The sequence below is a fragment of the Mytilus trossulus genome, chromosome 10, assembly GCF_036588685.1.
Source record: "Mytilus trossulus isolate FHL-02 chromosome 10, PNRI_Mtr1.1.1.hap1, whole genome shotgun sequence".
In the NCBI taxonomy this organism is placed as follows: Eukaryota; Metazoa; Mollusca; class Bivalvia; order Mytilida; family Mytilidae; genus Mytilus; species Mytilus trossulus.
In genome coordinates this window covers 23,297,006-23,321,622 of record NC_086382.1, presented here as the reverse complement: position 1 = coordinate 23,321,622, position 24,617 = coordinate 23,297,006, and the positions used below count along the sequence as shown (strand labels likewise).

Genomic DNA, 24,617 nt, shown 5'->3' with positions numbered 1-24,617 from the left:
ACCATAGATTTCCCTAATATATAACACAATTCAAGGCTTTTCATGAGCTACTGGTATTCCCCAAATAAAAAAGGCAAGTTCACTGTGGGAAAGTTGAAATCAACTCGTGTGTCGTAATTTAAAGTAATGAAATACAAGGGCTATTTTGAATTATAATTCATAACACAAAATCCTTAGTACACGCGTTGGACAAAAACTCATAGCAAAGTAAGAGCGCTTTTATGGCCGTATACTTTCGGAGTATATATCATAAAAAAGTTAACCTTGCTTTGTTGACCTGTTTTGTATAGAACAATTAAACTTTAATAAAAAAAAATGAATGGTTTCATCTATTTTTTTCTCCCGTTAGAGGTTCTTTTCTGGTTTTTGCAATAGGCGTCACTCTAATTAATCTCATCAAAAGCACTATCACTCTAAATAATCTCACCAATAGCACTTCACTGATTTGTGATTCTAAATGACACATTGCACAAATCAAGATACAAAATAAAAATAATTCAAAATTGCTTACCTCTTACATTAGCCTCTTAATTTTATGCTACTATTGTGTTTATAGACATATCTGCGTAATGTCTGCAAGCGAAGTGGCTGGTAGCGAGTTGCTGCTAGATTACCTGAGTCTAATTCTTTTTGATTAAAAATTCAAAATGTACCATACACGTGCCGAATTTCATTTTGTGAACATTCTTAAGGGCTGAATCTGCAGTATGAATATTTTAGAATTTTGTCTCAGAGATTTGCTTCAGGTCTTAAGATTCTAGGATTAGAGAATTTCCTGAATTGTCTCATTTTGAACACGAACAAACTCTTTACCCCAAAACGATATATTGTCATAATTATATATGTACGATGTCTTGTACTTAATTATATAAGTTGTTGATGTTAGTCAAACATCTTTTTCGTTAAGGCGGATGCTCATATTCAATACATTAAAATATTTATAAAATTTATAATTGTGTCCTAATATTAAATTATGAATAAGCTGGTTGCGACACAGTGGAAAATCGTCAGAGAATTTAGTGTTGATGGCAGATCATGCACGTGCGATCATAAGAATCCCTGTTGATCTTCGTAACTTCTATAGACTAGGGTCGATTCAGAGCGAACATATTGTATAAACCCTTGTCTATCATTGAAACCCCTTCCTTGGTCTCATAGATTCTATTTATTTTGATTGCTTGTGGCGTTGAATTGCTGTATCAATAACATATACCCGAAATCTCCTTTTATTAATCAACACTTTTCAAATTTATTTTGGCTACATGTATAATTCATATGTCGATTACACGTACGGTTTCTATCCATTTGAGAACACAGCTGTAGGGTAATATCAACATATAGTATAGTATAACAAACGAGGAAATCTAACATACATGTATTCTATCATAAATTATTATACTTCACGTTAAAATGCAAGATTTTGATTTGATACGATGAAGATAATTTAGTCTATCCCATGGCTCAGCTGGCGACAATATTTTGAATGTCATCCTCTCGTGCAGTTCAATCAAAAATCGACAATTTAAAGGACAATGAAATAAAATTACATCAATAATTTCAAAGACAATGCACAAGTTCTACGTTTTGGCTTTAGATCTTTTTCATAGACTGTCAAAATATTATTTTTTATCTTGCTTCACTTTTTTTTCTAATAACTGTAACGTTGTTATGTTCATGACATCATAGTAAAGTACTTTAAATTTTAAATTTAAAAGACAATAATCACAGAACATTCAGTATAAAAAATTAAATAACACATACATGTAGCTGTAAGGGTGAGAGAGCAGATTGTTACCCCTTGAAAAAACTTCGCCTCGGTTGACAGTGTTTTCTCGGGGTAACAATCTGCTCTATCACCCTCTCAGCTCTGTTTTATTTATATAATGAACAACAATATCACACAAATAATACGTACATTTAAATAACCATTCATTAAAGCATTTATTAGATAAATTGGAGGTATAAAATGTATGAAGAAGGTCCATATTTTTATATTGTAGAATGTTTAATACTGGGAATGGGCTTACGTTAATAATGTATAAATATGCTTACATATGTTGCCTATAAAGGTGCTTAGGTTAACTTGTTAGACAGGTGCTTAAATTGAATACCTTGGACAGTACTGCCGTCTATTACCTAAAATGTGTTTTCGAATACTTTGTAGAAAATTGTGCTTAAGGGTGTACTTAGGTGAGGTTTAGGAACTTGTGTCAGATGTTCGGACTCCTTGAATTTTTTCCTTCAATACGGGTAAAATATTTTGCCCACTAACACCCATTCTTTTTATATATAACTTCAATAGCTCATAAAAGGTCGTTTACCAAAATTTAAGCAGATTCTAGATTTCTTTACTTTCGAATTGAGACCAAAAGTCCGAGTCAGCCTTTTCCCGCCATTTTTAATATCAAATATCTCGAAAAGGAGCTCCATAACCTATCAATATTTTTAGCTTATTTTGTTTCTTAACAAATGCTCTTCTGACTTATAGTATCAATTTTAAATTCTAGATTTTTTTAATTTCACCTAAGTACATGTACATTGGCTATTTTGGAAGGGGCTCACGATTGTTTTAGCAAGTTGTTAAATTCGCTGCTTAGTTAGATTGATAAGACAGTAAGGGGCATATGTTGACTGTCTTGAATGTGCTTAGGACAAAATTTAGACATAAAAATATTCACGCATAACACGATATTCAGCAAAATTATTTGATATTGTCACGCATCAATGACTTCAATTCAAGTTATTTCATACTAAAACGTACAAGTTATATAATTATTATGTGTGCACCATGAAATGTGGGATTATAAAAAACCTGTAAAATAGAGGTATATTCATATCTAAACCAGAAAACAGCAGAGGAGGGTTGATTTGACTAAATATTCATGCTTTTCATGTGCATTAAAGATTGGTGAAAGATAACCTTTACTTGCACTTTCACGCATGGTCATGTTTCCAATGAGCGCAGACTTTTTTTTCTAAATTTATAAGGCTTTAATGAGTTTGATGTAAGTTTTTATGAAAGCGTAGAGCTGGTGCTATAAACTGAATTTAATATTCTTGTATCTACCGTGGTGTCATCGAATGCAACTTTTTACGGACATAACCCATCTCGAAAAACGATTTATTAGAATATCCAATATTATTCAAGAATCGATACATTTCTAAAACTAATAAATATCCATAAAGATACGTACATCATACATTTTAAATCATTAGTATAACAAAGAGTTGTTTATTTCTTTGGAAAACATTAAAAGGCACTTTAAAGAATATTCAAAAAAATTTACAACACAAAATAGATACAATAATGCTTAATTAGAACGCACTATAAAGATAATAGGGGATTTTTATTTGCATTTTTCTTGTTTTGGGCCTAAAAATTATATCGTTTTTTGTTTAAATACCTGTATTAAAAAATCCAGCGTCGGCAAGACCTTTCGATGACTGAACATTCTCAAACTTCCAAGTGCTATAACTTGAAAGTCGGTGATTATAATCCTCATAATACGGAAACATCGGACGGTAAATTAGTCGATTGTACAGACTGGTAAATTTTGTATTGTCTTTTGCGAATTCGCAGTGGCGATTTAGGTCAATGTGGGCTTCACTTGGGGTCTTTGTATCCTTCCAGTGACGATATCGTGTAGTCTTCTCGCATGTTTCGCACTTCAGGATATCTTCTTTTCCAGTGTAAACAAATCCTGCATCTGCAAGCTCCCTATTCTCACATTCACCGAAGGGCCAATTGGTGTATGCATGACGTCTTTCAAAGGGGTTGCTAATTGTTGCTATTTTTGGACTTATGGTATAACTTTTACCCATGTTGGAAATTTGTATTGTTCAATATTTCATTAATATATTTAGATAAATTCAATAAGATATATTTTATCTTTAGGGTTCGTCCTACCAATTAGGATTATAGATAAATATTCACAGAACATGCTGAAACGATTTGAAAATTACAGATTGTTATAAAATGTAATTTAGATGTCCAGCAATATCCTTAAACTCAATTTCCTTAAAACACATACAATTATAGTAGATCTATCTTGTTGCAGTAGATTCTGATAAAAAAAAATGCAATGTCTTTTATAACAATTTTACATCATGTTCTTACATAAGAAACAGCCTAAACTGGTCACCAAATGACATCGTAGTGGATCTAGAAACTATACCACCTTGTGGATGTAGTACCAATCTAAATAAGGAATAAAATGTGGATGTTGTTTTAAATTGTACAATATTCATAAGAACAGGTCCTTATTTCATCATTGTATATTACCTTATTTATCCTTTTCATTCCCAGTGGTGAATAAGGCCAAAACAAGTTTATTATAAATTATCTAAACATCATTTAATAATATAATTTTTCCCCGTGCCTGAGAAAGATATGAAGATTTGTTCTCCAAGACGGATTGATATTGCACGAGGACAACACCCGTTGAAATGTGATTTTTCGGGGGTAAACAGATATTTATATCTCCAGACGGCAAGTAAAATGAATGTTTTATTCCATTACCTTTGCTTTGTTTACTTCCTGAACATAAATATTTAAATAACATACATTCGTTTCTTATTCGCTTGTTTTTATAACCTCACGACACAAAAATTGACAAACAGTAATTATTAAGTCTTTTCATTTTTACGTCTGAAATGAAATTGGAATAATAAACTCAATATGACGATGCACTGTCACATTCATTATTGTTTTCTCAGACTTCAGAATACTTACTTGAAAATTCTTTTACAAGCTTGTTAGGGATACAACTAGATGCATTTAGCGTGCACCTTTCATTATTTCCTTTTAGAACAAATTGGGTTCAAAAAATCTTTATCGTTCAGATTATGTTTGTGTATCAATTTTGTGGAACTCGTATATAGATACAATATAAGTTACCCATACCTAAATGTTAGCATTGCTCTAGGTCACCTTTTCCGAATAAATAATTATCCTAATTCCTATACATTACTAAGGAAATAATAAAATTAGGTTAAAAGCAACCGCGTGGAGATTGGTATATTCCATATATGGGGTAAGTAGGGTTCCATATTTGGTAAGTAGGCGGGGTGAAATTCAATACACAGTTAGTAGTAGTATTACGTCACTTTATAAAACCAACACTTTTTTGAGCAACAATCTTAAAGGTTTCGAAAGATGAAGAAATTGATGATGAGCGATTGAAATATATTCTTAAATAGATATAGGAAGATGTGGTATGAGTGCCGCAATGAGACTCTCCATCCAAGTCACAATTTATAAAAGTATACCATTTAAGGACAAGGTACGGTATTCAACACGGATTTTCAGCTAATAATTTGTTTTTGTTGGCATTTTTTGTCCAGATCAATGGAAGTAGGTTCGTAATACTAACAGTATGGAAGACGTGGTCACTTTAATAGGTCAATATGGTCTAATATCACATGATAAGATAGTCGGTAGGAAAAATGAGTTTCATAGTGCGTTACTGACCTACTACGATATATATGGGGATCAGTAAATTCTATTTAATGGTTCGATCTTCGCTCAACCCATATGGAATTTTCTGACTTAATATCTATCGTATAAGGTCACTAGCGCACTATGTAAGTTAACTAATATTATTTAAACTTTCCATATGACCTGATGAAGTTGTATTGGCACTTTCTCTATTAGTTCCTCTACCACAGACTACAGAATCGTTACTTGAAAATAATTTGAAGAGCTTAATTGTAAATAGTACTACAATAAGTTACAAGGGGCCACGGATCTTTCATTGTTTCCTGTTTGATCAGATATTGATAAAGACTATCTTGATCGTTTCAAATAATGTGATCGTATTCTTTTTTGTTATGCTCTAAAACATTTTTTACAAATATAATATAAGACCCATACCTAAATTTTACCATTGCACTAAGCCATACGTTATACATTATTTCCATTGGAGTACATGGCCTTCAGGGTACAAATAGGTTTTGATTATGGGTAAACGTTGGGTACGAAAAGGTAATATCGCATGTGTACGAAATGCGAAGGTAGAATGACTTGATTCGCTACCTCTATCAGTATAACTGCGAGCTAAATTTTTATTTCTGTGCTTTAATTGTGTCTTTTTATAGTTGGAACTTCTTCAATTTTGTTTTCCTTCTGAAACTTGTTATCCAATGGTTGTCGTTTGTTGCTGTTTATCGTTTATTGTTTTGTACATAAATGATGCAGTCATTTTTCTCGTTTAATGGTTTGACATTTAAATCGTCTAGTCGAGGTCTTGCATAGATTACTACGCGGTTTTAGTTTTACACATTGTCGAAGACTGTACGGTACCTATGGCTTTTAACCTCTACGTTATTTTTCTCAGATGGAAATTTGTCTCATTGGTTTTCATACATCTTATATTATCATACATTATCATGAAAATACATTTTATATATAACGCATTATCATGTGAGCTTAGAGGCCATATTATTTGTAATCCGACCGAAAAACCAGACAATGTACGATAGTTTTGACATGAAATAACAGTGTAAATTAAAAAAAAAAAACATTAGGTATTATTAAAATCATGATCAAGCCTTTTTTATTTTACAAAACTTGCAATAAAAAAATTACAAGACTAAGACTAAACTACAACTTTCGTTTTTGTTGAACATGTTAAACACGTTGAATAAATTACAACATTTCAAAGTGCAGACATGCATGTTTTACAATATATTAATACATTATATATAGATATGCCATGCATGCGGTCATAAAAAATCTAAGTATAATCAACTTACACTGAAACAAAACATTTAAGGTTCATCTCCACTACACACGCACGTTTATTTAAAACTTATATAAAATAGATGTAATTACATCTATGGTATTATAGATTATTCTCCACACCGCGGGTTTATGGTACACTTGAAACAATGTACGCAGTGACACTGAAAAACTGAAAGTAACTAAAACTCATTTTGAATATAACAATTTGTTATTGATTTGAATAATGATAGAATAAAATGTTAGTTACTTTAACATGTTTAAAATACTGACCAAAACAGACTTTGTTTACTTATGAACATAATTAAGTGTATATTTTTTTTCTTAATATAAGAATATTTTATTTCCAATTAAAGGGAAATAGGAACGGGGAAGTCTCAATTCTAAAAATAGAAATTAATAGCCTACGGTTTCTGACTAATGTTTAAATAGTCAATACAACATTTGAAATGACGCTTAAAGGTCACACACGTAAGTTGTTTCATATTCATAGTGATAAGGTAAATATTTCCTCAAAGGAAGTTTGTACAATTGTATAGGAAACTTAAATTCTGCACTCATGTGATTTTTAAACATCTTTGTTTATATGTCACCGAGTATTATACTCAGTAAACAAAGTTAAATCGTTCTCAGGAATCGTTAAATAATGTGTCTCAATTTTGTTTATCATGTTTATTTTCGTTACATATATTTTCGGGTTATTTCTGATAAATAACGCAGTGTGAGAGGCATATAGGAATATAAATGATTATGTTGTGTTTTCGCTCTTAGAAGTCTAAATCCGGCTTAACGACTTTTGTTATGAAATCCAATACTAATGTACAATGTGTACGTGTCAAACAAATTGATATAGGGAATTTTTAAAAGATGTGGATATTTTCCGGAAATTGATACTTGAATTTAAACTCTCACGCAATATTTATGAATGCATAGTCCTATAGGATATGTCAAATAACTGGATGAAAAAAAAAGAATACAATAATAGAAATAAACATTATATTTCTTCATTTTAAATAAAAAAAAATGATTTATACTTGTAAAATTTGTGCTCGTGGAATATAACCACGAATTGAATCAAATTAAACCTGAACATGTCTGAAACGATCTATAACGTAGAAACATAACATAATAGAAAGTTATGTGGTTATAACATTCACCATATTGGAAACAGACTTGATCCACCTAGACATTTACTTAGCGGAAAAAGGGGGGGGGGGGGGGTCAATTCGCAACCGGAATTTGCCTCATTTAAACCTGATTCGTGAAGTAGCTATTTTTTTGATTGGGTTATGTACAAGTGATCACAAGTATATAGAATCATATATTCTTAAAATCGGTGTCAAATAAACTTTCAAATAAAACCGGGAGTAACAAATTAACCTGATTAACGGCCTATTAATATGTAAACAAAAAATGTATAGAAACAATATATTTTTGACATCAGCGTATAATTTGACGCTAGAAATGACATTTTAAACCGAAATATAACATTTTGAATAAAACAAAAAGATCTTCTCATGTGAAAATACCGAACAATTGGTTTTTAATTATTTTAGTAACCGGTCTTTCAAATGCATCAAATATTTTAAGTTAATAATTCAGCATTTATATATCCATGATTTGTGTCAATTCGTTTAGACAAAATAAAACTGCAAAACAAGATACATTTGTTTTTTAAATGTCATTAATTATTATCTGTCGATTTCTAGTCTATGCATTGTATTTCAATTCAAATGACATGGATTTCACACCTTGCTACCCTTCATTTATGCATATTATATACTTAAACAAACTTAAAGCACTTACTTAAGGCTGCAACTGGTATTTTTGCATTTAAAATTATTCATTGCAACAAAAATATTTGTGTTGAATGGAAACTGTGAAGGTCAAAAACTTGTATTGCTGATAAATGTGTCTGCACCAAGTTTCGGTATCTGATATAATTTTTGGAAAAGAGCAAGATAAAAAGATACTAGTGTGTTGTATATCTTACTCGGTAAGTTTTGCTCTAACTGCTTGAACTTTTACGATATAAACTGAATTCTGCAGTTCTACAACTAAAATTTGTTTTACCTAACCGGAGTCATGCTTGTTAATGAATATTGTTTTTCCTAGATTCACTCAGCTAAATTCAATGGGTAATTTTAAGGACATTTCGGTAACATGTGGTCACGTAATTTCAGATTTATTTATTTTTTTAATTACGGACGCAAAGTCAATAGCTCACAAGGCCCTTTGATAAGAACTTACAGCCAACGAGATAATAAACAGTTTAAATTAAACCAAGTTTTGTAAAGTTTGTATATTTGGATAGGTTAAAAATGTTTTATTGCCTAAGATAATTGCTGGGAAAATTTAAAACTTTTTGCATCTTATATACTACATGTACATGATGTACATGAATATATCCAACCACACAATACTCACAAACGTAAGTCAATGAATCAATGTATGTCAAGCACTCTGTAAAGTGCCACATTCTGACTTCGTCCATATTAAAGAGACAATAGCACACATAATTGACCGAAAACAAAGTTCAACAAAAAAAGGCAATCATTAGTTAAAGTTCTCTCTGATTTATAAAAACAAAGTTCTGACTTGTAATACTTTCATCAAATTAAATAAAGATCAAAACAGTTAATTTTGCATAATCAATAAAAAGAGCACTTTTTTGGAATGTATTTTTTGTTAGCACTTTGAACAACTTTATGTACAATAAGCACATCAATGCTCCTGAGTAAATCGACAGGAATTATGATTAATTGAAAACATAACAAAAGCACACTTGAATTGAATGAAAAGATATTCATTGTAACATTTCAATCATTAAAATGGAATTGCACGATGTAGATCACATTTTTTTAGCTCACCTGGCCCGAAGGGCCAAGTGAGCTTTTCCCATCACTTTGCGTCCGGCGTCCGGCGTCGTCCGTCGTCGTCCGTCTTCGTCGTTAATTTTTACAAAAATCTTCTCCTCTGAAACTACTAGGCCAAATTAAACCAAACTTGGCAACAATCATCATTAGGGTATCTAGTTGACCCGGTCAACCATCCAAAATGGCCGCCATGGCTAAAAATAGAACATAGGGGTAAAATGCAGTTTTTGGCTAATAACTCAAAAACCAAAGCATTTAGAGCAAATCTGGCATGGAATTACATTGTTAATCAGGTCAAGATCTAAATGCTGAAAAAATTTCAGATGAATCGAACAATCTGTTGTTGGGTTGCTGCCCCTGAATTGGTAATTTTAAGGAAATTTTGCTGTTTTTGGTTATTATCTTGAATAGTATTATAGATAGAGATAAACTGTAAAGGCAAAAATGTTAAGCAAAATAAGATTTATAAATAAGTAAACATGACCAAAATGGTCAGTTGACCCCTTTAGGAGTTATTGCCCTTTATAGTCAATTTTTAACCATTTTTCATAAATCTTTGTAATCTTTTACAAAAATCTTCCCCCCTTAAACTACTGGGCCAAATTAAACTAAACTTGCCCACAATTATCATTGGGGTATATAGTTTAAAAATTGTGTCCGGTGACCCGGTCAACCAACCAAGATGGCCGCCATGGCTAAAAATAGAACAAAGGGGTAAAATGCAGTTTTTGGCTTATAACTCAAAAACCAAAGCATAAAGAGCAAATCTGGTAAGGAGTTAAATTGTTTATCAGGTCAAGATCTGTCTGCTCTAACAGTTTCAGATGAATCTAACAACCGGTTGTTGGGTTGCTGCCCCTGAATTAGTAATTTTAAGGAAATTTTGCTGATTTTGGTTATTATCTTTAATAATATTATAGATAGAGATAAACTGTAAACAGCAATAATGTTCAGCAAAATAAGATTTACAAATAAGTCAACATGACCAAAATGGTCAGTTGACCCCTTTAGGAGTTATTGCCCTTTTTAGTCAATTTTTAACCATTTTTCGTAAATCTTAGTAATCTTTTACAAAATTCTTCTCCTCTGAAACTACTGGGCAAAATTAATCCAAACTTGCCCACAATCATCATTAGGGTAACTAGTTTAGAAAATGTGTCCGGTGACCCGGTCATCAACCAAGATGGCCGCCATGGCTAAAAATAGAACATAGGGGTAAAATGCAGTTTTTGGCTTATCACTCAAAAACCACAGCATTAAGAGCAAATCTAGCAGGATGTTAAATTGTTTATCAGATCAAGATCTATCTGCCTTTAAAGTTTCAGATGAATCGAACAACTTGTTGTTGGGTTGCTGCCTCTGAATTGGTAATTTTAAGGAAATTTTGCTGTTTTTGGTTATTATCTTGAATAATATTATAAATAGAGATAAACAGTAAACAGCAATAATGTTCAGCAAAGTAAGATTTACAAATAAGTCAACACGACTGATATGGTCAGTTGACCCCTTTTGGAGTTATTGCCCTTTATAGTAAATTTTTTACATTTTTCATTTATTTTTGGTAGATTTTTAGAAAATATTTTCCACTGTAATTACTGGGCCACTTCATTATAGATAGAGATAATTGTAGCAACAAGAATGTTCAGTAAAGTAAGATCTACAAACACATCACCATCACCAAAACACAATTTCGTTATGAATTTATCTGTGTCCATTGTTTAATATGCACATAAACCAAGGTGAGCGACACAGGCTCTTGAGAGCCTCTAGTTCATAAACAGAATGTTCGTCAATAACATTTAATGTTCTACTTGCACTTTCGTTTTAGGATTTATAGTTACATAAGGTGAACAACGATGGTAAAAATGGAGAATCCAAACCATTACAATACTAGTAACCAATTTTCAGGAGCACAAGGTATAACATATGTTAGAAGAATGGATTTTTCATTATCTCGTAAGGAAGGATATATATGTGAACTCGTATCCGGCCGTCTAGCTTAAATTCATGTGTAAAATACATTTATATATATAACACTCAGAAACGTGTCCTCCCCCAAACGTGTCCACATCGACGTCACTGAAATGCAAAACATGTCTAGTTGTGAAAGGGCACCAACGCTTGTTATATGTATAAACACCCAAACGTATATAACTCCTCAAACGTGTCCATATCAAACTTTTTTTTAAATTTACTGGAACTATTATTTGTGTCCATATTATAAATATGTAGGTTATTTGGTTATTGCTTTTTCTAAACGTATCCTCATTTTACTATTTAAAGTAAAATAGAAATAAATTACTCTAGGTCTTTTTTAAACCGACAGAATAACGTGGGTAAAAGTGTGGGCGTCCGTTCGGCTACGTTGGATGTAAATGTAAGCAGCCATGCTCAGTTAAATTGTAGACATTAAATAAATTAGATGGCTTGTGTAGGTGAATGTCCCATTAAAACATTTTTCTTTTTCGTGGTGCCATCAATTGTATTTCAGATAGCAACATTTTTTTTTTTATTTCTGCATTTTTTATTTAAAACGGCTACTATTTCATAACAGAGAATAAAATAGTTTCTTAATGAATTCGAAGTCATAAAAAAAACGGTCTTCACTCGCTCTTATTTTTTTAAACACCAAGTAGTGTTAATCCTGAAAATCCGTAAAAATTTAGACCCAATCCTACATTTCCAGTATGACAATAGCACCTAGTATTTTCAGTATATATAAATTGTTAACATGATGTTTCAATAATGCATGAAATATTTGGCCCTGGACGTTATGTTTCATGATCGTGTGTTTTAATGACGCTGAAAACCTAACATTAAAAAAAAACAACGGTAAACTAGTTTATAATTTGAACAGCTTTTAAAATATTAGAACTGTTGACAAAAGTGAAAACAATCCTGCTGAAAGCCAGCCGTGCAATATTTGGATTAATATAAAAGGCAACATAGGAGATTATATAATTGTTAGTACAAAATAATTTACAAAGTTAACGATTATTCAACTTTAGAATTATTTGTATGTTCTCTCTAAATAAGTGTGAAATACTTGCACCTGGACACTAAGCAATTTCATTTAAAAGTAAATTCATAAATACAAATTAAATTTGAAATTAAGATCATTCTGAAAAACCGGCATTGAGTTAATAAGCTAATAAAAGACAGCTTCATCACCTGTGTCCCCCATAATAGAATTGACGAACCGTTATCGCTTTCATTTAGTAGATATATGTATTAAATTAGCGCTAAAAGAAGTGAGACGTTCTAGCGTTAAATAGTGGACACGTTTTAGCGAATAACAACTATCGGACACGTGTGTGGGTTATGACATTGGACACGTTTTGAATATTATGGACACTTTTGGGGAGAATAGACACGTTTAGGGGTATCGGACACGTTTAGAGGGAAGGACACGTTTGGGAGTGTTACACACAACTTATATATGAGTATACGCATCTGGTCATTACCATACGCGTATGGTCCAAATACTCATATGGTCCGGAAAATATACATGTTTGTTTTCTCATATTGATTGCACCTAATCGTACATAAATGAGGGACGAAAGATACCAGAGGGACAGTCAAACTCATAAATCAAAAATAAACTGACATCACCATGGCTAAAAATGAAAAAGACAAACAGACAAACAATAGTACACATGACACAACATAGAAAACTTAAGAATAAACAACACGAACCCCACCCAAAACTAGGTGTGATCTCGGGTTCTCCGGAAGGGTAAGCAGATCTTGCTCACCATGTGGCACCCATCGTGTTGCTTATGTGATAATAAATCCGGTAAATAGTCTAATTAGGTAGGTCACATTCATGAAAAGGAAGGAGATTGCAGTTACAACGTAAGGAATCAATCCGATATCATTTGTGAAACGGTTATTCCATAACAGTCAACCAACTCGTGATGGCGTCCGTAAAATTTAGGGATGATTTCAACTTCACCTTTTGGAACTCTTGGTTTAATAGCTTCCGTGAGAGCAGCAACCCTCTTTCAAGAAAATCATGATAGGAAATGCAAGCACGGGAACATCGTATCAAATGGGGGATATATACCCCGTATGCAGGTGCTGCTGGAATGTTGATACTTAGAAATAGAAAGTTCACAATTGGAAATTTGAAATCATCTATTTTGTCGTAAAGTTTTGTTTTCAACCGACCCTCATTGTCAATTTCTAGATGTAAGTCAATATATGAGGCCGACTTAACTGAATCTATAGTATCCCTTTTCTCTAGTTCAATGGGATAGATGCGTTCCACATAGTCACCAAATTTTGAATTATTTAGTGAAAGAACATTATCTATAAAGCGGAAAGTAGAGTTAAATGATTTTGGATAATAATCTGCTTTACCATTGCAGTCTGTCACGCTAACATATTAACAGGACTTATTTCATTATCTTTGGCGGAAATCGAGCTGTGCTTTCTCTTCGATGCAGTTTAACGAATTTGTATAATTTATAAACCCGTGAGATTTTTGGTACATTGTTTTGTACCAGGAATAACCCTGGTCCCGAGTCAAATACCACGTGGCACGTGTTCGCAGTCTTGCTGTTTTAATTCCCTGAAATTTTGTTACATAAAATTACAAAATTTGGAAGCTGAATCGTGTTTTGTTGTAAGGTTTTGTAAGCTCATCTGGCGTGATCGACAATGTAAGCTAAAAAAAAATGCTGCCACTGTGCGTTCGATGTGTCCCATTCGGTCGTATGTCGACTGTCGTTCGTAACTTTCTTTCAAATATTCACCACCGACATTCTTCAATGGAGTAAAACCAAAGTTTGTTTGCTTCATTTTTGGGGTGTTACTATACGGTTTTTGGTTTTCGTCCATATATTTTGACCAACATGGCTATGGTAAAAAAGAACATAGGGGTCTGTATTGAAACAGACAGAACAAAAAAACAGAGAGGTTAAAAACACGTCTTTTTGTATTTGTAAGTTTAACCAGGGTATCTTACACATGCTGATTGGTACTGTTGATGCAGTTTTGATATCTTGCGGGAGATACGTACAAGCACCATGATAATTGCAAAATGATATTCAACAAAAAATAGATATAAGGTATAGTAATATAAAAGTCAATCTCATTATTCCAAAGCTCGCAATTTTTTTCACCAGATGAGCGATACAGGCACATCTGTTACTCTTGTTTTTAACCGACTCTCATTGTTAATTTCTAGATGTAAGTGAAAATATGAATTATTATTATTTTACAGAAATAGCTATTAAGAAGTCCTTTTTTCAAAGATTTGTGGATTATATTACCGGGAACGGAAAAATCCAAAATATCTATATATATCCCGATATTTCTATTGAACAAGGAAGCAACACATTAGATATACTTAGTTACAAAGGTACAGTACTATTAAAACAAAATAAAGCAACGAATCACACTAAAATCGCAAAATAAAACATACTAGGAACTTATCCTTTATAAACAAGTGTATATTGTGACAAGTACTGACTGTTTAAAGATCTAAGATCCAAACATTCTATCAATCCAAGAAAATATTGTAAGAACTGAACTTACCAAAAATAGAAGAACAAATAAGTACATTAAAAAATATGTAGAGGTTTCGTCTTTCAAGTACCAAGATCTGGAACTTGCATTAGAACCAACTGATTACTTGAATTCTTCCTTGACACCATTTGCGAGTATGGTCTTGAGGACTATCATCCACTTCCTTTTTACTCTGGTTAATAGTTCTCATCCGGTGGCAATCTCCTTTTTTAATATGTACCATTGTTCTGAGACTACTATAACACACGTCTCAGCATTGTTTAACAACCGACAAATATGATCAAGAACAAATTAAACTTAAACACGAAAAGTGTATAAGAGACATAATGATACATTTCATTGTATTTTACCCTTATACAATTGGCCGGATTTCTGACTTGCGTTTTTAATCTAAATGAAGTTTTAAAGAAAAAGGTGAAGAAGTTAATTGTGTTTTTTTATCTTGACCGTAATCAAAATCAACGTTGTTGTACAAACATGCATACGGAAGCGAAGGATACATCGTGTACTATTCACGTATCGTTGTATCGATATGAACCTCTTAAAAATACTTCATTTTCAAAACATAAAAAGAATTGTAAAAAAGACAAAGAGGGAAGAGATAACAAGGAGGTAATAAAAAAGACAACAAAAACACGAGGTAAATTGTTATGCTCTAGGAGGGTAGGCAGTTCCTTCTTGTTGCACCTGTCCATGAAATATGCGCGTACACGTCGCATTCGGTTATTTCCCTACATTGTATCGGGGAATATATTCGTGGTCATCTATGATACGCATATATCAATACAATCAACCATATTATGGTTAAAAATAAAAATTTAGATTTAATATTTCTATAACTAAGCATTTTATGGTAATTGTTTACTGTTTTTAGAACTTGTAGCAAAACAAATTTGTATCGCTTGACCATTATCAAATTTAAATTGCATCAGAGGTCTTTGTTGTCCTATGGTTTAAAACTGTCTGAATTACATGAATTACACAGATAAAAAACTGTTTCTTCAATTTTTCAGAAGTCTCTGGTCGTGCCAAGTTAGATATAAAACTGCCTACTGGTTTTAAGTTTAAATTCTACTCAAAAACTCAGAATGGAACTGAATTCCAAGCTGAACTGGTAAATCTATACGGTGAGTAATGCTTTGCTTGAGCAAGGCAAAAAAAAATCAATAAAAATGAAATCTAGTCATGTTAAGTGCTTTGATACGGGCATGATATGTTTCTCAAAGTAAGTGAATAACTAGCTTACAACAGATTGAATGTTGCTATATATAATCCTGTTGTGTCACATAGCGACGTAAGTATGTAATTATTTGTACTTTATCAGCTTTTGGTATCTGGGTTTGAGCGTATCTGATGGAACCGGAGGTAAATCCAAACTAAATGCTTAGAACGAGTTGTGTTTGCATAAAATTTATTTACTATTTTGCATTAGATTGAATTTTAAAAAGAGATTACTTTGAATACATTCACTTTTATTAAGATTTTCAAAAGATACAACATGATAAACGTGATAGAAGATTAAAGAGTAGTGCTGGAGTGTGCTAGTATATCACTGATCAGAAGAAGATCTACAGAGGCGAAAGATATAAAAGAGACAATCAAATTGAATTCATAGGTTGAAAACAATCTGACAAAAAAATTCAAAAAATGGATGGAGGATGAAAAACCAACAACAGTGCACAAAACATAACAAATAAAACCAAAGACTTAGCAACATAAACCCCACCAAAAACTAGGTTTGATCTTAAGTACTCGAACAAAAGAAAATGTATTACAAAGGTTAAAAACGTTTTTGAATTCATTAACTTTTTAGTATCAAATAAAAATGCCGTCCAACGTCAAGGGAGAACAGTGAAGAAAAAGCGACAAACCAATGAGAATGTTGTTACCAGAGACCAAACAACAACTATTGATAAGAATATACCAGGTAAATACATGTCAAATATTCTATAGGTGTGTCTGATTTTGTTGAAATCATACTTATCCATGTTCACGTACACAACACATATCATTTAATGTATCAACTTTACTAAATACTATTTCTAGGCATATCAATAAATACTAAAATACTATATATAGCCGATAGCCCAGCAATACTGGTGGACCCCATATTTTATTAAATATAAATATAATATATATATACACAATATACATGAAGCATAAGTATCAATGCACTATGATTCAACTTTCATAAGGAATTCTATAGAAAAACCAGTAAATTGTGTTAAAAAATATGGGCTCTGTCATCAACGATCCCGCCGGCCAAGAAAAACCAACAAAAACGAGTTACCTCGGTTCAAACTCCATTTAAACTGCAGTAAAAAAACTACATTTTAAATAAAGTGGAAAATTTTGGAAACCTGTGTCCAAACCCAAATGATCGGAAGACCTTCTCGAGAGGTACACTTGGACTGTATATAACTGAATAAATATACTATATGAAATAATAAATCAAGTTACTTTATAGTAAAATATAAATCCCTACTAAATACAAATTAGAATAACAATTCAATAGAAAATGAAATTTATTTCACTGTTGTCCAGTCTGATGCTCGGCTAGAAGTGACCAACAAGGGAAAATATTCCCGCTAAATATCAGTATCACGTGATACATGTATGTATATACGTGTACATAAGTACCCGTATCAATAGCCTGGGATCCGGCCCAATCTAGCTGCGCGTCGTAAGGGCCAGGTGGGGAACAAATACCATGTGATCGATTCAGTGCCAGTTGACTCTGAATCTAAAGTGAGGCTGAATAAATATTTGCATAAATTTTGATGTTTGATGTAAACCAGCACAATTGGAATCCAATTGACACCTTGGACATGTGAAATCTTAAACTTTTAACTTTCTCACCAGGCGATTGCTGATAAGAATTAACCCTTTTCTGCTAACTAATTATCATCCTACTACTAATTAAATATGATAACACTATACATCAATTCATAAGAAAAATAATTACAGTCTAATTTTTACTAATCGATGTTTAACGAGAATTGATTGAATACAGATGTAAAACAAACATTGAGGACAAAATTAGTATTAACTAATCATTGACAGGCAGTACATTGATACACGCCTGGCTATACTGACAAGATTAGCCAGGACCCCAGGCTACCGTATCAATAGTAATCACTAGAACCGTTATTACAATAATTTCGCACTATACTATCGAACCGTTGGAAATTATAAGTATACAGTTGTTTGTACAAAATAAACACTTTATTAGATATTTCAACATGGATGACATTAATAAAGCAAAATTTACATACTGAAACGAAGGAAAATCTCAATGAGTATGCATTTGTTCTGATGGTATATAGTAGGATAGTTTTATTTACAAAAGTGAGCCATTTAATCTTGTTAGCTGCTTAATTCAATTCGAAAAACATACCCCATTTCCTTATATTTCTGTTATTGTAAAGGATATATTTAATATTATAATACAAACACAATTCATTATAATATGATCGGTTTCTTAATGTGCATTCATTTCTTTCTATGATGTTATGCTGATGATAAATATTTCATTAAATAGATAATTCACATCCTCGACAACTGAACAATAGTCACAGCTTTCATGACGGAAATCTGGGTCAGTCAATACAGTTTCAAAATGCTAGTGCTGGTTCCTGTAGAACTAGAAAAGGTAAAACATAATACTAATAAATAACTTATTTTTATGTGACATAACGATTAATTTGATATTTTGTATTATACATGCATACACTACATACAAGTCTGGTAGAAAAGGGGCGTTGGTTCAGTATGATTTTGATAATTAAAATGGATTTCAGCTGTAAAAGAGTTATAACAATTATTCCTAGATGAAGCTCCTTGTGATTATGTCCCATGTTAGAGGAGGTCCTGACACCCGCAAACTATTTTTATTTTTTCGATCATTGTTTTGATTATAAGTAAATCAAAACGTTAATATTGTGTGTACATTTTTTTGTCATTTCGGTGCCTTCCATTGCTGACCATGCAGTAGGGGTTTTGCTTATTGTTGAAATCCGTACTGTGACCTATTATAGTTGTTTAAAATGTTAATGTTATTTGGTCTCTGCTGAAGCGTGGTCTCGTTGTCAATCATACCACAGCTTCTTCTTATTATATAAACAATTGATCGTATCATAATGAACTTTTTTTCAATTTATAGTAATTATGACTTAGATATAACAAAGTAAAGTAAAACACATTTTAATGAAAGGTATTTAAACTTGATTTACCTTCTAAAAGGGGATAGCAGATTATTTGATTGATAAGAAAAGATACGCAGAAACATTGTTCATGTTTATGATATGAATGTAATGCTGAATCCTGAAACGTGAAATAACTACAAAACTTATGGGTTATGAAAAAAATTATCGTAAACAAATATAAAGACTAATCTATACGAATGCATTCAATTTACATTCGCCTTTTAGTTTTTGTTTTGAAATGATTGAGTTGATGATTACACTATTCAATTGTTTAAAATGAAAGTACATATCAAGGAACTACACGTCTTGTAATTCATCACGAAACTAAAATTGTGAAAAATCTCATTGGAATAATTTCTTGTTTTTCTACTGTCATCTGCATAATGCTCAATTTTTCTCAACACAAAAGTTTCGCATTCTTTTTTTTTTTATTTTGTTCTGATTTTCTTTTAAAACAAAATAGATTACTATTGCTTATGATTTACTATATATAATTATGTTTTATTTATTACAGAACAAGCAAAAGGCTCGAGTATGGTAATTAGTTATTATATTTCATTCCATTGTCGTAAAAGGCTACTAGCACTCAAATTCAAAACAAAAGTATTTGTTTTTCATTGAAGGAATAATAACGGAGTTAGATATATAAAATTTTATTTAGTAAAAGGACCAAAAAAAAATTCTAGAGAAAATGTATTTCAAAACTATTGAAATTTTATAAAAAAAAGTTTATTTCAAAGGACACTTGGCATTGTATGTATCTCAATTTTGTTAATTTGATTGTGTATGCCCCACCTAAGGTCATTATGTTTAACGGTCTGTGCGTCTTTTCGTTTGTCTGTCCCGCCTTAAAGTGATTTGTTTTGATGACTGTAATTTTTTTATGAAGATGAAGTCCAATCAGCTTGAAACTTAGTACATATGTTCGTTATGATATGATCTTTTTTTTCAAAATGCCAAATTATAGTTTTTTACTCCAATTTTACGATCCACAGAACATAGAAAATGATAGTTCGAGTTTGGCACCTTGGACACAATCTTATTTGAACCTGTAGTAGTGTATTGTATTTGTTGTAAGGTGTGTATGTAAAAGTAAATTAAATGAAAGAAAAACTCGCAATTTAGGCTTCATACAAATTAAAAATGTTAAGTGTATGGATTTTGGGCAAAACTTTCAGTTATCCTCCAAACCATTTATGAAATTAGAATATTCATATCTGTTAAAATCGCATTGTAAGACAAATTATTATTTGAAGGATATCAACGTATGTCTTTCCAAATTTATCTCATATAATAGTCCGGTAATTGACCAATTTGTTCAGCCACTATTGTTTGAAGTCTCGATAAATCCATTGAAGTTTCTAACAAATAAATTTAGATCCACTACGAGTGAGTTTGACAGACTTCAAATCTGTCGTTGTAAAGTGTTATCCTTTGATAACAAGAAAATACTACTTGTGTTATTTCTACATTGTCTGTCAAATTCGTTTGAGAACAAATGTTTTAACTCTACATGCCGTATAACTTTTTACATGTTCAGAAAGAAATAGATACACAACATGAAATTGGCATGCACTGTTTCAGTATCTTTTCAACACAGTACAATGTATAAGTTCAACTTGGCTTTGTTCGTATTTTTAGTTTAATATCTATATTCAACTTTTGTCCCGATAGTAGCTAGGAAGGCTTAAAACTGTCGGGCATATCACATGTATCAAAAATGTCGAAAATAAACAGTGCATAGCAGATTTCTAGATTGATAATTCCATTCATTCAATCACATTATTTCTGTTATTTTATTTTAGGCCAACGCATACAGGGGAGAAGAAATAAGACTCAAGTCGTATAGCACTGAAGAAATATACATAGATCAAGAAACATGTTTACTGATATCACTGAAATATTCGAAAGGAAATATGCAACGTAGAAAAACGTGCACACTCTTGATTAGCAGAGACAAAATGTATTCACCGTCTGCGTTTTTGCAGAAAGTACAAGGACAAGGACTAGAGGAATTTGACCAAGCTATATATGTTACAGCATTTTCTGAAACAGACGGTTACCTCAATATTGAATTTATGAAAGGTATAAGTAAAGAGTTGGCAATCTCAATTGCAAAGGTGATCCAAAATAATGGTTTAGAACTGATGAGACTAGCAGATATTCTTCGTTTATTCGAAACAAATGACCTTTTCGAACAGTCCAACTTGCTGTGGTCAGACTTCAGTCCGGACGATTCAATTACGGGCCCGGGGAAAGATAACGATAACTATCTTAATGACATTAATGATAATAGTTTTCAGAATAATGGTGTGGATGCTTATCAGGAAAGTGCGGACCGGCCTATTCAACATCATGTAAATAACAACACAGATAATGATGCTTTACTTAATGATAGAAACAAGTTTTTTGAACTGAAAACGCTAAACGTTAATAACAATAATAGAGAAAAGGAATTGCACAATAATACAGGGTTACGTACGCAATGGACTGACCGTTTGAAAATGAAAAATTCTAAAGTAAGAACACAATCAAAGCCAGTCCGAGAATTAAAAATATACTTGCAATCAGTAGAAGTTGACTTTGCGGGTTTAGTAAATGAATATTTTGAAGATAATATGATACGACAAGCAGTTTATGGGTTCTGTAGTCCAGATGTAACTCGGCGAAATAAGACTTCATTTGATAGACCGAATGTACCATGGCCTAGTATGCACCCACTCTTACCCTACAAACTACGATATCTGGACGAAAACGAGGAAACATCACACTGGCATCGTAACCCGGAACTGCATGATGAAGTTCAGAATGATCCAAATGCTGAAAATCTAGACAATTACTCTAGTGGTGTCGATACTGACCAATATGATAGTTGTACTAGTGAATGTACAGACGAAATTGACAATGATAGTGATCAAGATGATGGTTGATAACCCGTTAATAGTCTCTTTAACGATTATGTTAAAGTGTATTTGATAATTGATAGTCTCTTAAACGATTATGTTAAATGTGTATTTGATAAGTCTGAAAGGCTTAATACGATCTAAGTTAAACAAAATACCCAACCAACTGTAAATGTACATTTTCAAGCGTTTTTTCTTCTTTATTGGAATGTTTTACCCATTAAAGGGTCTATTTTGTAGTCTGATTCAATTAAAGGTACTGTTCATATTTATTTTGTTGATTATGCTGTATTTTGATATATGGAAACATATTATGAAGCGATATTTCTTTGTGGTTTTACCTTAACATTTTCCCCCTTGAATACATATGCTATTATAAAACAAAACAATATATTCATATTGCCGATAACCCAGACAACTTGAAGGACATCGGATTTTAATAAGTTGAAAATACAATTCATGAGCATGAATACATAAACAAATCAATACACTTATAGATGGTTACTGAATGCTTATATATGACATACATGTTGTATATTTAGTTTAATACCAAATAATTACAAAGGCTCTTACATCGACGATCCCGCCGGCCAGGTTCAACCAACTTAAACGAGTTAACTCGGTACATTATTTACCAAATATGTAGTGGACAATAGTTAGAAACCTGCGTCTAAACCCTTTGCTCGAAAGACCGTCTCCAGAGGTATACTTGGGCAGTATATATAAAAAAAAATATTGAATTACAATTATTTGTAATAAAAAAAACACTAACCATGTGCAGAAACATGAATTAAACTAAAATGTTACATATCTGAAATGTAAAAATAAACTTGACACTACGACTTTTGGGTAGAAAGTGAAGGCTTTCAAAATATTTTCCCGCACATGAAAATTTTCACGTGACTAAATTTGAAAATTCATACGCATCGTAAATACAAATGATTCCCGCTATTCGTTGAAACGCGGCAAAATGTAAGTATTACCTTAACATTTTCCCCCTTAAATACATAAGCTATTATAATAAAACAAAACAATATATTCATATTGCCGATAACCCAGACAGCTAGAAAACATACAATGAAAGGGTTGAATTATGAGTAAAATATCTATAATCCAAGACTCTGAGATACAGAAAGTCTCTTTCCTAAAGTGTCAGCAATATAGTCGTCTTTGCTACTGTCAGACTTCCATCTGCCATGCCTTTTAATGCATCGTTCATCAACTTCTGAACTAGCAGCAGCGGTCGCCCCACCGGCACGCAAGAAATGTAATGTAAACCCAAATACAACGTAGGTGCGCTTAATTTCATTTTTTTCAATATATTTTCTCTAGCTGCTGTGTAACTTATTTTCTTATTTTTGTAAATAAGTGTAGCTATAGACTTATGCCTAAATATAGGTCGAACTATGTAAAAATCTGAATTCAGGTTCAATTTAGCCAAATTAATATAATTCTTGAAAATACTGACTGGACATGCTATAGTTTTCACTTTCGCAATCAAAATTGCTTTATCCTGTCTAAATTGGTCCGTTTTACTTTGAGAAATAAATAATTTCAAAATTCATCATACACAGTTACGTCTTTACATTTTAAAGAACTAAGCTCGTCGAAACGGAGAAATCCTGAATAAACTTAACACTATCATAATATTGCTAAATCTCTTACAATTAATAAATCATTAGAATCTTTGAATTTTGTACATAGTTCAAAAATAATGTCGATACTAACAGGATCTTTCTTGTTGACAGGTTTTCCGTTTAACCTCTTGGCTGATTCTTGTAATGTAACGAATTGATTATCAGTAGGGTCAGCAAAACCATTCAGCTCATGTACCCATTTCAAAGAATAAATAGCACTATTAATAACGTTAGGAGAACAGTTTTTGTCTATCATATTAGTTATGTACAATGCGACGTGAATAGGAGCAGCGGGTAAATTATTAAAACCATGTTCTTTGATAAATGGGCTCCATCTGTTGAAACTTGAAAAGTATGTCTTGTTCGTATTGTTACTTCTTGAGTTGAGAAGAAATGACGACATCTTTCCGGTTAAATCATAAAGAATATGGTCATTCGAAACTCCGCTTGCTTCCACAGCTGCTCCGACATTCTGCTTCAATCCTATTCCTGCAAAATAGAATTACTAAATCAAAACGATAGCCTCATAGCTATCAGTCTGAATTTCAGAAACCCTGTTTTGAAAACACTTTTTTTTCCCTGCCCCCTTGACGATACAATTATTCTGTGGTAAATAATAAATATTCAGACAAAATCGAAAAATTCACCATCTCTATGTAAAATACGCCAATAAGGGGCAGAACTCCACACGGGAACGAAGTGTTAGTAATTAAGATAGGTGGCGG

The 24,617-nt window shown here is 32.1% G+C and overlaps 2 protein-coding genes across 2 annotated transcripts; one reads left to right on the top strand and one right to left on the bottom strand.

Annotated features, from left to right (window-relative positions):
* The first annotated feature begins 15,624 nt into the window (after positions 1-15,624).
* LOC134687769 (uncharacterized) lies at positions 15,625-22,523 on the top strand. The gene is made up of 6 exons (XM_063548227.1): positions 15,625-15,787; positions 16,161-16,274; positions 16,961-17,074; positions 18,689-18,799; positions 19,867-19,889; positions 21,158-22,523. The coding sequence occupies exons 1-6, from the start codon at positions 15,625-15,627 to the stop codon at positions 22,280-22,282; spliced, it is 1,650 nt and encodes a 549-aa protein (XP_063404297.1). The 3' UTR covers positions 22,283-22,523.
* Positions 22,524-23,896: 1,373 nt separating this feature from the next.
* LOC134687768 (uncharacterized) lies at positions 23,897-24,295 on the bottom strand. The gene has a single exon (XM_063548226.1). The coding sequence runs from the start codon at positions 24,293-24,295 to the stop codon at positions 23,897-23,899; it is 399 nt and encodes a 132-aa protein (XP_063404296.1).
* Between the last annotated feature and the right edge of the window lie 322 nt (positions 24,296-24,617).

Excerpts from the sequence above, each read along its gene's own strand:
- LOC134687768 (XM_063548226.1), bottom strand. The coding sequence starts at position 24,295 with ATGTCGTCATTTCTTCTCAACTCAAGAAGTAACAATACGAACAAGACA.
- LOC134687769 (XM_063548227.1), top strand. The coding sequence starts at position 15,625 with ATGCATACGGAAGCGAAGGATACATCGTGTACTATTCACGTATCGTTG. Across the intron at positions 15,788-16,160 it reads AAAGACAACAAAAACACGAG|AAGTCTCTGGTCGTGCCAAG; the intron begins GTAAATTGTTAT and ends TCAATTTTTCAG. Across the intron at positions 19,890-21,157 it reads AAGCAAAAGGCTCGAGTATG|GCCAACGCATACAGGGGAGA; the intron begins GTAATTAGTTAT and ends ATTTTATTTTAG.